This window comes from Chelonoidis abingdonii, chromosome 15 (genome assembly GCF_003597395.2).
Source record: "Chelonoidis abingdonii isolate Lonesome George chromosome 15, CheloAbing_2.0, whole genome shotgun sequence".
NCBI lineage: Eukaryota > Metazoa > Chordata > Testudines > Testudinidae > Chelonoidis > Chelonoidis abingdonii.
The window spans coordinates 29,349,408-29,364,151 of NC_133783.1; the positions used below are offsets into that span (position 1 = coordinate 29,349,408).

At 40.6% G+C, this 14,744-nt stretch overlaps 1 protein-coding gene across 2 annotated transcripts in view; it reads right to left on the reverse strand.

The window, feature by feature from the left end:
• PRKG1 (protein kinase cGMP-dependent 1) overlaps positions 1 to 14,744 on the reverse strand; it is a 952,768-nt gene that overhangs the window by 195,232 nt on the left and 742,792 nt on the right. For both annotated transcript variants that reach the window (XM_075072659.1, XM_075072658.1), the window contains exon 6: positions 2,094 to 2,171. In XM_075072659.1, the coding sequence (XP_074928760.1) occupies positions 2,094 to 2,171 (78 nt within the window). The remainder of the gene's footprint in view (positions 1 to 2,093; positions 2,172 to 14,744) is intronic.

Genomic DNA, 14,744 nt, shown 5'->3' on the forward strand with positions numbered 1-14,744 from the left:
GTTTAAGGTTTCAGAGTGGCAGCCGTGTTAGTCTGTATCAGCAAAAAGAACAAGGACTACTTGTGGCATCTTAGGGTACGTCTACACTGCACGATTATTTCGAATTAGCTTAAACCTATATTACAAAACAGATCTAATAAAATCGGTTTAGCACGTCCACAGTGGGATCACGAAATCGATTGTTTGCATCCATGGTCCAAAGCTACCATCGATTTCAGGAGCGGTGCACTATGGGTAGCTGTTCCTCAGCTATCCCATAGTTCCCACTTCCGGGTTGAGAGCACAGTGCCTGATGGGGCAGAAAACATTGCCCGGTGGTGCTGGGTACAGCCTCGACCCCTCCCTTTTGTGAAGGCAGCAGACAACCCTTTGGCGCCTTTTTCCCGGAGTGGCATTGAGCAAACGCCATAGCACAGCAATCATGGACCCTGAGATCACAAACGTATCGACGTTGTCAACACCGGCGTACCTCTTGCCAAGCATGCATTCAGTACACAGAAGGTGACATTACAGTACTCAAGGAATTAATTATTACTTCTCTTTCACGTGCTGGGGGGGGGAAGAGATGACGAGCTGTTCCGTGAACCACGCAAGACACCGTGTATTAAGCTTCAGACATTGGGCGCTCAGCCAAGAATGCAAATAGTTTTCAGAGACCGCTGTGGAGATGCTAGCTGTAGTCCTCATTACCCCTCTCTCCCTCAATGAGCATCCGTTTGAGGTCTCTGACTTCCGTTACGGTTGTCACGCACCGTGTGTATCCTGCAGTTTATTTTTCAACCGCTTTGGCATTTCCTGTTCTTTAACGGAGCTCTGATAAAACAGATTTGTCTCACCATACAGCGATCAGATCTAGTATCTCCCGTAAGGTTCAATGCAGGAGCTACTTTTGCATTTGAACTGCATCGCCACCCTGCTGATCAGAGCTGGACACGTGAAAGCAGGAAATGTCATTCTAAAGTCTCGGGGCTTTTCCTGTTTACCAGTACTTCCCGCATCCGAGTTCGGATTGCGGACCAGAGCGCAGTGGTGCACTGTGGGATACTCTTAGAGCCAATAATGCGATTTCCGTCCACACGAACCCTAATCCGAGTTATCACTTTCGAATTTAGCGCTACTCCTCTAGTCTGGGAGGAGTTCCGAAATCGATTTAAGGAGCCGTTTAACTCGATATTAATGACGACGTCGTGTGAACGGGTACAGCGTTAAATCGGTATATCGGCCATTAAACCGATTTAAAGTCGCAGTGTAGACCTGGCCTTAGAGATTAACACATTTATTTGAGCATTAGCTTTCATGGGCTAAAACCCTCTTCATCTGATGCATGCATCCGATAAAGTGGTTTAAAGAATTTTCCCCCTTGTAGCTTGCTGAGTAGAGGCTAAGGCATCAAAGCAGGCACCACATTTAGTAAATGCTCAATAGAAATATGGTACAATATATTTTATTTTAGTGTAAAAAGACAGCTAGTAGTTCTGTGAGTTCCCATGTTTTAAATCTTAACAAAAAAAAAAAGTGTTCAGTCAGTGTTTATTTGTTCTGTCTATATATGGTGTATACATATAGGTGCTAAAGCAATACAAATAATAAATAAAAATTATTATATTTAGAGCAAGGGATAAAATAAGTATTTCTGGCTCAAATCTAGCCCAACTTCACACTGACTAAATGTAACTCAATAGCAGTTGTTATGTCTCATTCTTAGAAGGCATATATCCATATGACAAGACCTACCAACATAACTGGCACCCATGTTGGCAGTCTTAGGTTATGTCTATATGAGAAATGCTGTAAAGAAAGTCTTGATCTTGCTAGTCATGTAACCAAGGTGGCTTAACAACTGTTTTCATGAACCAAAAAGTGTTCATTGTGAGTATGTATAAAACAGTGTGTGAGATCTGCCTTTGGGGTGTGTGTGGCTTTTTTACTTATGGTCATTCTCCCCAACTGACACTGTGCCAAGAAGTTTAATTAAATGTAAAATGTTGTAACCTTTGGGGCCCTGCAAGAAAAGGATTGATTGACACTGCATTCCCAGAGTTACACCATCATTGTACATGACATTTGCTTTGAAAGGGGTGACAACAACTTACCTTTCCTTTGCTGATTATAAAGAAAGTGTCCCCTCGAGCCCCTTGCCTGATAATGTACTCTCCATTTTCATAGTGCGTCTGTGGAAAAATTAACAAGAACAAAAGAAATCAGACTGTCACTCAGTTTGCAGTCCAGCAGTTTCACAAGATAATTCTTAGGGAGGCAATAAGCCTGAATGAGTTTTATCCAAGCCTGACATCTATCATGAGTTAAGAATTACCCTACGTCAAGAAATATAACAGTGAAAAAGAAATCATTTTGTCTTGCCCATTTTTCTTATTATTTTGTTAGTGCCAGCTTTTGTCTGGATGCCTTATCCTCAAGTCCTCAATCCATGTATCCTAATTGAACAAGACACCTGAATTTTTCAGCAGAGCATCCAGTACAAACTAAAACTATGGTAATAAACTGCTTGTAACAGTGGTCCTTTTCCAAATATTTTTATTTGTGTTTGCGGTGTTCATCTTATTTTATACTCTTGTTATCAATGGCTTTATTTAGCAGGTATTTTTAATTAAAATCGGTTATATTATTTATTAGTCTGGATTTGTTGACTCTGGTTTATAGAAAAAATCACTGCTAATATTCTGTCCTATCCAGTCAGAGTGAGTGTCAAAACATGGGCTAGATGAAATTCCTTATATTACACCAATCAATGTAATAATACCAGGAGTGAATTTAGACCAACAAATAAAATCCAGTATGTTCCAAGCTAAGTCCCTAAATCCACATTTAGGCTTCTAAATAACCGGTATGATTTTCAGAGGTGATGGGTGACACTAGCACCAATTGACTGCAGATCAATAATTGGCAAATGCAGAGGTATGTCAAATTATAGTATCCCACCTAAAATTTTGACCTAGATTTCCAACAGGTTAAGTAAATGGTGGTGGCCTTATCAGGCTTTTGTGGTGAATGCAGTACTGACTGCTGTACTCAGACCTCTTGTGCTCCCCTAGATTGCAATATGAACCTTTGAAACAAGTAAGTCTAGTGAATGTGGTCTAGTGAATGTGTTATTTGAATACTGCAGCAAGTCCCAGCAAAGACTGCCAGATCTGCTATGTTCTCAAAGTAGTATATCAGCAGAAGTTTAGGTGGAAAAGACCTTGACTCAAGATGAAGGAATTTATTTGAAGTAATCTCAACCTTCAGAATGGGCTGATGTTTGGAACTATCCTTATTTTTTCCAAATCAGTTTGTTGATCTATCATTTTCACCCTCAGTCTTTTGGTCTCCCTTGAACTCAGGTAACAACACTCTACCATGAAAAGGGATATTTTAGGATTCATGTAAAGTACTGAATATAGCTGAGAAAAAAATCTTTGTTGTAGAAGCACCTGATTTAGGAGCTAGTAAATATAAAGTAAAATAGCTCTGTGGTAGCAGAGGCAAGTATTCAGGTCTAATTAAACAATAACTCAATTGACAAAGATATTTTATTCCCAAAAAGCAATTAGTTTGAGTCTGCAGAGGTTTGTACAATGTTTGCACTAATTGATCATGACAAAAATGCTAGAGAAAACTGAAAATTTTAGCATCAGAAGGTAACTCCTGTTTCTAAATATCTGTTATAATCGAAAGAAAACATAATCAAAGCGATATTAATTTATGCTGAGTCACCAATGCTGCATAATTCTCATGACTCTTCAGGAAGGGAAAGTCCATGGAAACATGACTCTGGATGCTGTTCAGAAGGCCCTGGCTTCTGATGAGTCTTTCGTGAGCCTCTGGATTTGGGAGCTGAACTCCTTTCTTGCCTCCCCATATGCAAAGTTGGAAAAGGAACAACGTTCAGGTGGAATCCATGAAACTCAGCAAGAACAAATTCAGGAGCTCTCGGTCCCTGACTTGAAATGGAGATTTTGAGTTCATAAAGTTTTGCATGAACAACGTGAAACCCTTGAAGGGGCCAATTTTAGAAAGTGCTGAGCACTATTCTCTGAAAATCTAACCCCTTCTTGGTTCCACAAGGCAGGCACCCAAAAATTGAAGAATATCAATGTTGGGCAGAAAGTTTCCAGAATTTCTGGGTGGGAAGCTAATCTTCACAATGCAGTTGGTGCACTGGATCCCTGTTAAATCTATTAACAGAAAGGCTTAAACAAAAACACCAAGAGAGATATGACCTTTCCTCAGCTTTTGAAAGGTGGTGGTGAAAGGTGATTGGGATGAACAATCACAGCACATCTAAACGTGTAAGCGGATTGATCTTTTCTAAAGAAAGCTTTTTACTTGCGTCAAAGAAATATCTCTCTGCTGAGCAATGCTCAGGTGACAGGTGACATTCTAGTAGCACAGAGGGTACTGAACAATTGCATTTAATCCTAATGTTTCCTATTTATTGTGATCCTCCTATCTGCCTCTAATCCTTCAACTGTATATTGATTATATACCTTCAAACTCCGATGCTCCCTCTCTTATCCCCTCATTGTCAACAAGTCTCACTGTTTTTATGCTCTCTGTCATCTGTCCAATCTCTTCTTGCCATTCTGAGTGCATCATAGAAGTCTGACCAACACCTTAAAAGCTAATGTGACAAAAGCTAAACTTAAACTTTCCTCACAAGCTCTTTTGTTTCACTCCTTTTTAATAAACAAAATAAATAATAATATATTATTATTATTATTATTAATGCCTAGCTCTTACATAGTGTTTTCATCCATAGATTTCAAAATGCTCTACAAAAGAGGTCAGCATCATTACTCCCATTTTACAGATGGGGAAAACTGAGGCACAGAGCAGTGAAGTGAATTATCCAAGGTCACCCAGCAGGCCAGTGGCAGAGCTGGACATAGAACCCAGAACTTCTAAGTCCTAATCCTCTGTTCACTAGGACACACTGCCTCTGCACCAACCTCCCCATTATCAAGACTCACAAGCTAGATGTCATATTTGACTCCGACCTATTAATTACTCCCACATTCAGGCTTTCACCAAATCTGTCTCTTCAGGCTCTCTAAAATCTCCCTTTCTTTCTCTCCCATCTGCTGAAACGTAACTGTCTCTTGCCTTCTTTACTGTATCATCTTTCTTTGCAACCTTCGAAGCATTTCAGGCTCTAGACCACTGTAGCTTTTGCTCTCTGCATCCTGACCATTGACTCCTCACTGAATTCCATCAGTCACTGGGCTCCTATATCTTTCCACATCAGTTTCAATCTTGTTGTTTACAACCTTATGCTTCTACATGCTGCTTAATCTCATCCCATATTTCTATCTACAATCTCTCTCCAGACCTATGATCTCCCTAGAATTTCTTTTGTCTTCTCTCACTCTTGACTCCATGTCTTTTTCACATTACACTATACAAGAATCCGCTAACTCTTTCTCAGAATTTCCCACTTTCTATCAATAATCAACTCTGCTCATTCTCATGCTTCATCTTTTTAATTTTACTGTTTCCATTTATTTAGACTGTATGCTCCTTGGTGCAAGAATCTCTGCGAAGTGCCAGGCTCCCCTATAATGCTATAGAAAGAATAGAACTAATAATGATCTTTCTAGCCTTTTTTATTTGTGAGGCAAGTTAAAGATGGTACTATTTGCTCACATGTATATGGGAGTATTAGTCAACGTGACTTGAACTGAACAACAAAACACTTTTTATAGCTGGTTCATAGGTGTTACGTTACCATTTGCATTTCAGTTTCGTCTACAGAAAACCAACCCACAGACAGTAAAAAATAATATTCTGAATGAAAAAGTATGAAAATAAAGTTCTGAAAGTTTTAATGGTAACACATGTAGAAGCAATGAAGTCTGAATTAAAACTGAAATAAAAAAGAGGAAGAAGAACAAGCAGGTTTAATGAAGTTGTCATGTCCTAGTCACCAGCTAAGCAGGTAAGAGACGCAGCCAACTGACATTTCTGCTAGGATTGGTATTTGTCTACACTTGCACAAAAGGACCTAATTTTTAAGGGGTTTTCTCTAGTAAAATTTTTAGAGACAGTCTTATTGGAAAGAGGGCCTTTAAAAATAAACAAACATTCATCATTTATAGAATTCTTATCTTCAAAGCCCATTACACGCATTAAGTAAACAATGCCCAAAACACCAGGATGAAGTATGTAAATAAGTATTAATATCTACATTTTATGGTTTGAAAATTGAAGCATAGTGGTTATTTGATTGTCCAAGACCACAGAAAATCCCCACCAGTCAGGATTAGAGCTCCAGTTTTTGACTTCCAGACCCCATCTTACCCCAGAAAAGACTACTCTGCACTTAGACAAGAAAATTGGATCCCATAGTAGCAGTATATCAACAACTGTATTTTTCAGAGGGCACACCCAGGGTTGTGAACAGAGCTAATTCCCCCTCTTGTGTATATTTTTATAAAACCTGAGTGTTACTTAGGAGATTAAGGTATATCTCCTAGGAGGGAGAAGACTCCCAAGACACACATTGATCAGAAAATGAATTAAAAATATTATTAAAAGCAGGACATAGGAAGTAAATACATAAAAACTGTTTTTTAACAACAAGGCCAATTTCTGCAAACCCTTAGTCATGCAAATAACCTTTAATCCTGAAGTAGTCCCAGTGACAAATGGAACTACTTGTGAGATCAAGCGTTACTTGTATGACTAAGAGTTTGGAGGATCAAATCCAGGATTTATGTATTTCTCCACATTATTTCTACGAGGCCAAACTATAGAGAGCATATGGGTTCACTCAACACTTCTCCCACTCACTGTGTGAACACTCACTCTCCGCCTCCAGCTTTGTATGCGCCCGTCGCTTCCTAACTCTAGGGAATCCAGTGACACAGAGTGCTCTATAGCAAGTCTAGGGAAAGAGGCCATAGTGCTCTGGAGGCAGATGATATCCATTCTTTCCACACAAAATTAATTGGATTACACTAGATGCACTACTTCCTGGAGCTAGGTAGGAGGGAGTCAGCACTGGAGTCCAGTTTAGCCAGGGAGCAGGAGAAATTAGGAATGTAGGCTGTGAAGGTAGGATCTCTGGAGAACAGTACGGCAGCCAAGGCCATAGGCACCAACTTCCACTGTTCCCAGTGGGTGCTCGACCCCACCACCGCCTCTGGTCTTGGCCCTGCACTGCCCTCGCCCTGCCCCCATTCCACCCCCTTTCCCCAAGTCCCCGCTCCACCCCACCTCTTCTCCACCTCCTCCCCTGAGTGCATTGCATCCCTGCTCCTTCCTCATCCCTCCTGGAAAGTCCTAAGCACCACCAAACAGCTGTTTGGAGGCAGGAAACACTGAGAGGCAGGCTGAGGAGTGGGGATGCAGTGCAGTCGGGTGGGGGAGAGGAAGTAAGGTAGGGTAGGGGTGAGGGGAGCTTGGCTGCCGGTGGGTGCAGAGCACCCACTAATTTTTCCCCGTGGGTGTTCCAGCTCCAGAGCACCCATGGAGTCGGCGTCTATGGCCAAGGCCCAGATAGCTGGGGAGATGAGCCCCAGAAATTAGCTACAAGTTTCCCCTTCCATACTGGACAACTTAGACAATCATGTGATGGCTGAGGCCCATGGAGACAAGTCATCTGAAGAAAACAGCAAAAAGTTGAAATTAGTCATTGCTGAAAATAATCACTGACTAATTTTACATCTTGACTATGTATTTTTGTAAGCATGGGACAATGGAGATGAAGGTTATCTCATGGAGATAGAATAAATTAACACTGCTACATAACTTAGTGTGTTTATCCACAAAAATTGGTCTTATGGTTCAGTGGAATACCTGGGGCCGGCAGTACACATATGGCAGAATTTAGCCCAACACAGAAGAAGTTAAAGCAGAAGTGTGATTATCCCAGAGGACAGTAGAAGAGTTATATTAAAGTAATTATGGCTCTTAAAGATGTTGTGCACATGTAGACCCTGCATCCCAAGTACAGGAGATCAGAGTCTTTTAAACAGCAGTGTCCATTGAGGCCATTACATACCCTCACACTACCTGTCCCAAGGATATAAAGGGTAGAGCAACTTCAGCTGCCACTAAGTTCCTTCAACACCAAGAATCCTTGCCTGAAGCCTCTGAAATAAGTGAAGTTTTGAAGATGGAACAGGAGTTTCTTCCCTTAAGAGATGCTTCTCTCATGGGCTTTTCCACAAGGAACAGTTTTAAACGTGCCTTTCTGGCTTTCTCTGTGTGTTTTGAAAAATATTTACAAACTGTACACATGTGCGGGGGGGGGGGTATGACCCTCCCCTAGGCAAAAAAATACACCTGATGTGTCCATCCTTCAAGGGGATAGCCATGTCACATGATGCACAAATTTTAAAACCTGGACATTTTGATTCACTTCCTAGGGTTGATTGCCCTAGTTCTGAGGTAGCTAGCTAACAGAAGCCCAACACTACCTTTATTTATTTGTGTGTGTGTGTGCACGCATGCTCATGCAGCAACAGGGTAGAACAATAATATAAGAAATAAAAGAAAGTACAGTAACTACACTAACAACTATATAATGAGAGTCTACAGTAGCTAAGAGGACACTGAGGCTGTTCAGTCTCACTGTCCCAGGTGGTAAAAAGGAACTGAATGGTGACGGTTAGGGTCGCGCTGCCCTTCATGCCATTGGAAGGGATAGCGTGAGTCATGCAAAATGCAAACTTAATCCTAATGGACACTGCTGGTTAAAAAGTTCTGATCTCCTGAGCATGGGATGCATGCATACCAAGGAAGAGATCAATGTGTACAAATACGTAAAGAAGAAGAAACAGAAACATTAGACAATGTTTCTTCCTAATAAAGTGACCAATAAGTTTGTTCATTGTTTGATTTTTTTTTAGTTTCCCTTTATGTACAATGAAAAAGGTCTTTAAAGTCTCCAAAGAGTCAAGTTTTTAGCTTCTTTGGATTCCTCCTATAATGTTAGTGGTTTTTTATTTTAAGTAGAGTAGCGTCCATCGCTTGAATCCTTTTGTGACAGAGGTGAGTCCTGGGAAGTGTAAGAAGTTCAAGACACTATACTGAGATGTGTCATACAAGCATGGACTTCTGGGACAATCACTATTGAGTGGGAGAATCCCTGGGAAGTGGTTAATGTGAATTCCACAACTCCAGTTATGCAAAAAAAATGACTTTTGAAGCTATGCCCTGAAGAGAGGACCTTTAACTGGTGAATAGCTGTTCCTGAAGGCTGGAGCTCAAGGGTCCAAGCTCTATAAAGACACAAGTGAACTGGACAGTCAGGGTTCTTGTACCTGTTCTGAAAACTGACATGGACTTGTACCCAAGTGGGCAAACCCAGTTGTGGGGTTTGAAAGACTCATCTACCAGAGCCCTGGCTTGGAGTTGAGGTGAACTCTGGTAAGCTTTTAGCATGTGTATAAGTTATTTCATCTTTTAGAAATGTTTTCTCTGTAATGCTTTTATCTTAAGAATTAATGCAGTTTACTTTGTGAAGGCTGGCGGGTAACTGGTGTATGTTGTTATAGTCCCTGTAGAGAGGTTAATCACAGGTGCTGGACCCCTGTCAGACCAGCTGAGGAAACCAAAGTGAGGTGCAGAGGGACTGCAAGCCTAAACTGTTGATCTGGAGGGTGAGAGACATAGATCTCTGCTCAAGAGAATTGATGGGTGGCAACCAGAAATCTTAAGAGGGTGTCCCAGAGGAAAACTGTGGGGGAGGGTGGAGCTTGGGGGTGTGTATGTGTGTCAAAAGGTGCAGTTGACCCTGAAGCGGTGATATTTGTAAGCACGTAACTAATATTTTTCATATTCACAAGAGTGAGAGAGAGAAGCTATGAACACTCAGTTTTGACTTTCAAGGTCCCTGAACATTTTTCAATGAGTCTCAAACCTAAAAGTGATTGAGTAAATTAGAGAATTACATTTACAAAAAGAAACAGATCAGAAAGAAAGAAAAATACATTAATAACTTTTCTCAGTGATTGAACATTCTTTAGAAAAGTTCCATATTCAACGCATATTTTTGAGGCAAATGAACAAAAATATCATCTGAATATAATAAATATTATTAATATATGACAAAAACCTCAGATTCCCATTCATTAGGGACCTTTCCAAAGCCCACTGAAGTCAATTGGAAAGATTTTTCAGTTCACTTTAGTAGGCTTTGAATCAGGCCTCTTAGGAGAAAAAGTAAAATGAGCATGTTAATCTAATCCAACCATCAGCTGTTTAAAAGTCTCTTGACCAGTTTCTCATCTGTAGTAAGTCATCAAAGCTCCATTATTTTACACCATCTGATAGCTGGACACTCTATCTTCATCTCTCTCTTCCTTTCAAATTCTATATCAGGTAAATTAGTTAATACTTTAATGCTTACTATTTGCCTCCGTCAACTATTATCCACATAAACCTCACAGCCCTGATCCTGAAAACACTATTAGATAACTGTAGCTACTGCTTTATATAAGTGTTTTCAAGATCAGTGTCCAAGAGCTCACTTTCATCATTTTTTATCAATATACGGAAACTCTTGGAAACGTTTTACATTGGCATGAGTGCAAGACATTTCTGCTTAAATCTTAATGGGTGATGACACGATAGATTCATTTTAAGTAAATGAACATTTTTGCAAATTTAATTGGCTTGTTGGAAATAACTGCACAGCATGCTAGAAAACATTCCCAAAGACCAGTGAGCTCTATCTAATGTCAGATATTTATTTAGCTTTTTTACCATTATATTATAAAAAGAATGTAACATGTCTCCCTTTGGTAAAAGAGATTCCTGATTTCAGAGGATATTATAGCAACTTACCAGGAGAATCATAGAATATCGGGGTTGGAAGGGACCTCAGGAGGTCATCTAGTCCAACCCCCTGCTCAAAGCAGGACCAATCCCCAACTAAATCACCCTAACCAGGTCTTTGTCAAGCCTAACCTTAAAAACCTCCAAGGAAGGAAATTCCACCACCTCCCTTGGTAACCCATTCCAGTGCTTCACCACCCTCCTAGTGAAAAAGTTTTTCCTAATATCCAACCTAAACTTCCCCCACTGCAACTTGAGACCGTTAATCCTTGTTCTCACATATGGTACCACTGATGACAGTCTAGATCCATCCTCTTTGGAACCCCCCTTTCAGGTAGTTGAAAGCAGCTATCAAATCCCCCCTTTCTTCTCATCTGCAGAACTATTACATCCCAATTCCCTCAGCCTCTCCTCATTAGTCATGTGCTCTAGCCCCCAATCATTTTTGTTGCCCTCCGCTGGACTCTTTTTCCAATTTTTCCACATCCTTCTTGCAGCATGAGGCCCAAAACTGGACACAGTACCCCAGATGAGGCCTCACCAATGCCGAAAAGAGGGAATTATCACATCCCTCGATCTGCTGGCAATGCCCCTATTTATACAGCCCCAAATGCCATTAGCCTTCTTGGCAACAAGGGCACACTGTTGATTCATATGTGGCTTCTTGTCCACTGTAACCCCAAGGTCTTTTTTTGCAGAACTTCTGCCTAGCCCTTGGTTCCTAGTCTGTAATAGTGCATGGGATTCTTCCATCCTAAGTGCAGGCCTCTGCACTTGTCCTTGTTGAACCTCATCAGATATCTTTTGGACCAATCCTCTAATTTGTCTCGGTCCCTCTGTATCCTATCCCTACCTTCCAGTGTATCTACCACTCCTCCCAGTATAGTGTCATCTGCAAACTTGCTGAGGGTGCAGTCCACACCATTCTCCAGATCATTACTGAAGATATTGAAGAAAACCAGCCCCAGGACTGACCCTTGGGGCACTCTGCTTGGTACCGACTGCCAAATAGACATGGAGCCATTGATCACTACCCATTGAGCTTGACGATCTAGCCAGCTTTCTATCCACCATATAGTCCATTCATCCAGCCCATAATTCTTTAATTTGCTGGCAAGAATACTGTGGGAGTCCGTATCAAAAGCTTTGCTAAAGTCAAGGAATAACATGTCCACTGCTTTCCCCTCATCCACAGACCCAGTTATCGCATCCTAGAAGGCAAGCACTAGACAGAATGAACAGAATTCAGTATGTGGGAACTATAGCCAGTCTGAGCAACTTTTTGCTTTCAGCACCTTTGCCAAAAGATGTCATCCTCTGCTACTATCTTTGAACACAGATTTCATCTATGTGATAGAATCAAGAAGGCAGCTTTACATATCACCCTCAGTATAGTGGAGTTCAATCAGTATTGTTAGTATAGTTAAGAGTGTGTCTGAATTTCTGCTATGAAACTTATGGTTTAATTATAAAACATGAATATAAATAATTTAGTCTGGTCTGCGATTTGTTATGTTAAGATCTTGGACTGGAAGCAAATATTTTAATTAAAAATAAAGCTCAAGATTTTTAGAGTAATAAAATGTTAGTGGGTGTTGTCTGTTTATAGAAAAAGATGTTAATCTAATGATATTTAGCAGTAACACTTTACTTGCATCAGAGGGGTAGCAGTGTTAGAGGGGTAGCCGTGTTAGTCTGCATCTGTAAAAGCAGCAGAGAATCCTGTGGCACTTTATAGACTAACAGACGTTTTGGAGCGTGAGCTTTTGTGGGGTCAAGTATCAGAGAGGCAGCCATGTTAGTCTGGATTTTACTTGCAAAATTTTAAAAGTATCATTTGCTTTTTAAGAAAAAAGACAATGGATGAGAAATCACAAAGAAAATGACAGTTCTATATCTCAGAAAGTTGGTTTCTGTAGCTGCACTACATTTCTTAATGCACTACATTTCTCAATGTATACATCTCTGCAAAACTGAGGGCTAGGTTCTATCATGCAGCCATATGTTGGGGGTTGTGATGAGTCACATCGTACCAAAGGGAACACTGGGAGGCAATCTGCAAAATGTCTCCCAAAGCTCCTTGATAGAAAAAGCTTGCCCTAGATTGTCTGTGCAGCCAACCATCTCTCTTGGCTGAAACATGAGATGTGTGTATCAGGAGAGGGGTGTCTTGAATCCCTAGAGACCATTCCACTGACCCACAATGGCCAGAGTTATGGTGTTGTCCAGCTATGCCTGCTTTCACCTACAACATGTTTCCTATATTGGTATGAGAGGCAGGAACAGGTGTCATAGAGCTAGAGAAACCCCCAGCCAGCTAATTAATCCCATTTTCTAACATCTTTTGCACTGCTGGAGTGGCACAAACAGGATGAAATGCTGTTCAGGATCTGGCCCGAAAACTAGAAAACACTCTTGCACAGAAATGCTATTTTGAGAGTTGCTATAATGAAGTCACTCTTACTAATGGGGCTAATCAAATCACTGCTTTAAAATTAACCCTCTCAGAAATTGAAACTACTTTTCGTTTTATATAAACTAACACAAATATATATATATAACCTGATTTTTAACCAGGCTCCAACCTGGATTCCAATCTCACAGCACAATTTTGCATTTGTAATACAATGCAGACAAATAATTATGTATCCACACAATCTTTTGTATTTGCAACTGTACCCATTAAGAAGGCTAATTATTTGTCTATGAATAAATGGGTACAGTCAGATAGTTATGCATCTAAATGGTCAGCTTCAGCAGTTGGCACAATTCATAGAGTCTGTAATTCTGTACCCACAGTTAATTCTGGGGATAAAATTGTCCACAACTATGGAGGCTCATCACAAAATGTAGCCCATTAGTCAGCAGTACATAATTCAGATGTACCAAACCACTGATTTGAACACACTGACTTAGAGAAGGATGGTTTCAAGATCTGAACTAGGATCCAGATCTGAATTTTGTGGTATTGATTCATTCTTTACTTCTCAAATTTTTCATTAATATAATCTAAGTTGATCATTATTCAGGGTGAAATCCTAGATGCACAGAAGGCAAGGGAAAATGTGCCATTGATTTCAACAGATCCAGGATTTCAACCTTAGTTTTGTGCAGCTCAAATGCACATATCTACCTCTCTAAACTTTACCACCAAGTTCTGAGAAGTAGCTTAGCGCTAGTCGTCACCAGAATCGCTATAGCAGTGCAGCTGTACCAAGCTAGCAGCGCTGCTTCTGCAGACACTCTCTGCCGATGGGAAAGAACTCTCCTTTCAGCATAATTACTCCACCTCCCTGAACGGCAGTAGCTCTGTTGACGGGAGAAACTCTCTCGCCAACATAGCACTTCCACACTTATGCTTAAGTCCTTGTAATTTACATCACTCAGGGGGTGGCTTTTCCACAGCCCAGTGACTTAAGTTACATTGAAGTAAGCACTAGTGTAGACCTGCCCTTAGTCTTTTCTCTTGTTCCTGAGCAAGCATATCTATTATAAGCTGTTCTATTTACAATAAATAGTTGTGAAAGTTACAGTATTTTCAAATATCTATTTGCATATAGTGATATAAAATACAATGAAATGGGCTTACATGCCAAAATGCTTCCTTATTTAACTGAGTTCTGACGTAGCAGACATCAGAGCCAAGAGTACAGCATAGTGCCAGGTACTTATGAGGAGAGGTCTTTTGGAGGGGTCCTGGATACTCATCCCAATGATTATGTTTGTGTTCTGAGGGAGGTTAGGTTTGATTAGCCATTCAAGCCATTGGATGGCTTGTCCTTAGAAAACCTCAACAATTGGTAACCCCGATTTAGATGAACCATATCTAAGGGTACGTCTACACTGCACGATTATTTCGAATTAGCTTAAACCAATATTACAAAACAGATCTAATAAAATCGGTTTAGCGCATCCACAGTGGGATCACAAAATCGATTGTTTGCGTCCATGGTCCAAAG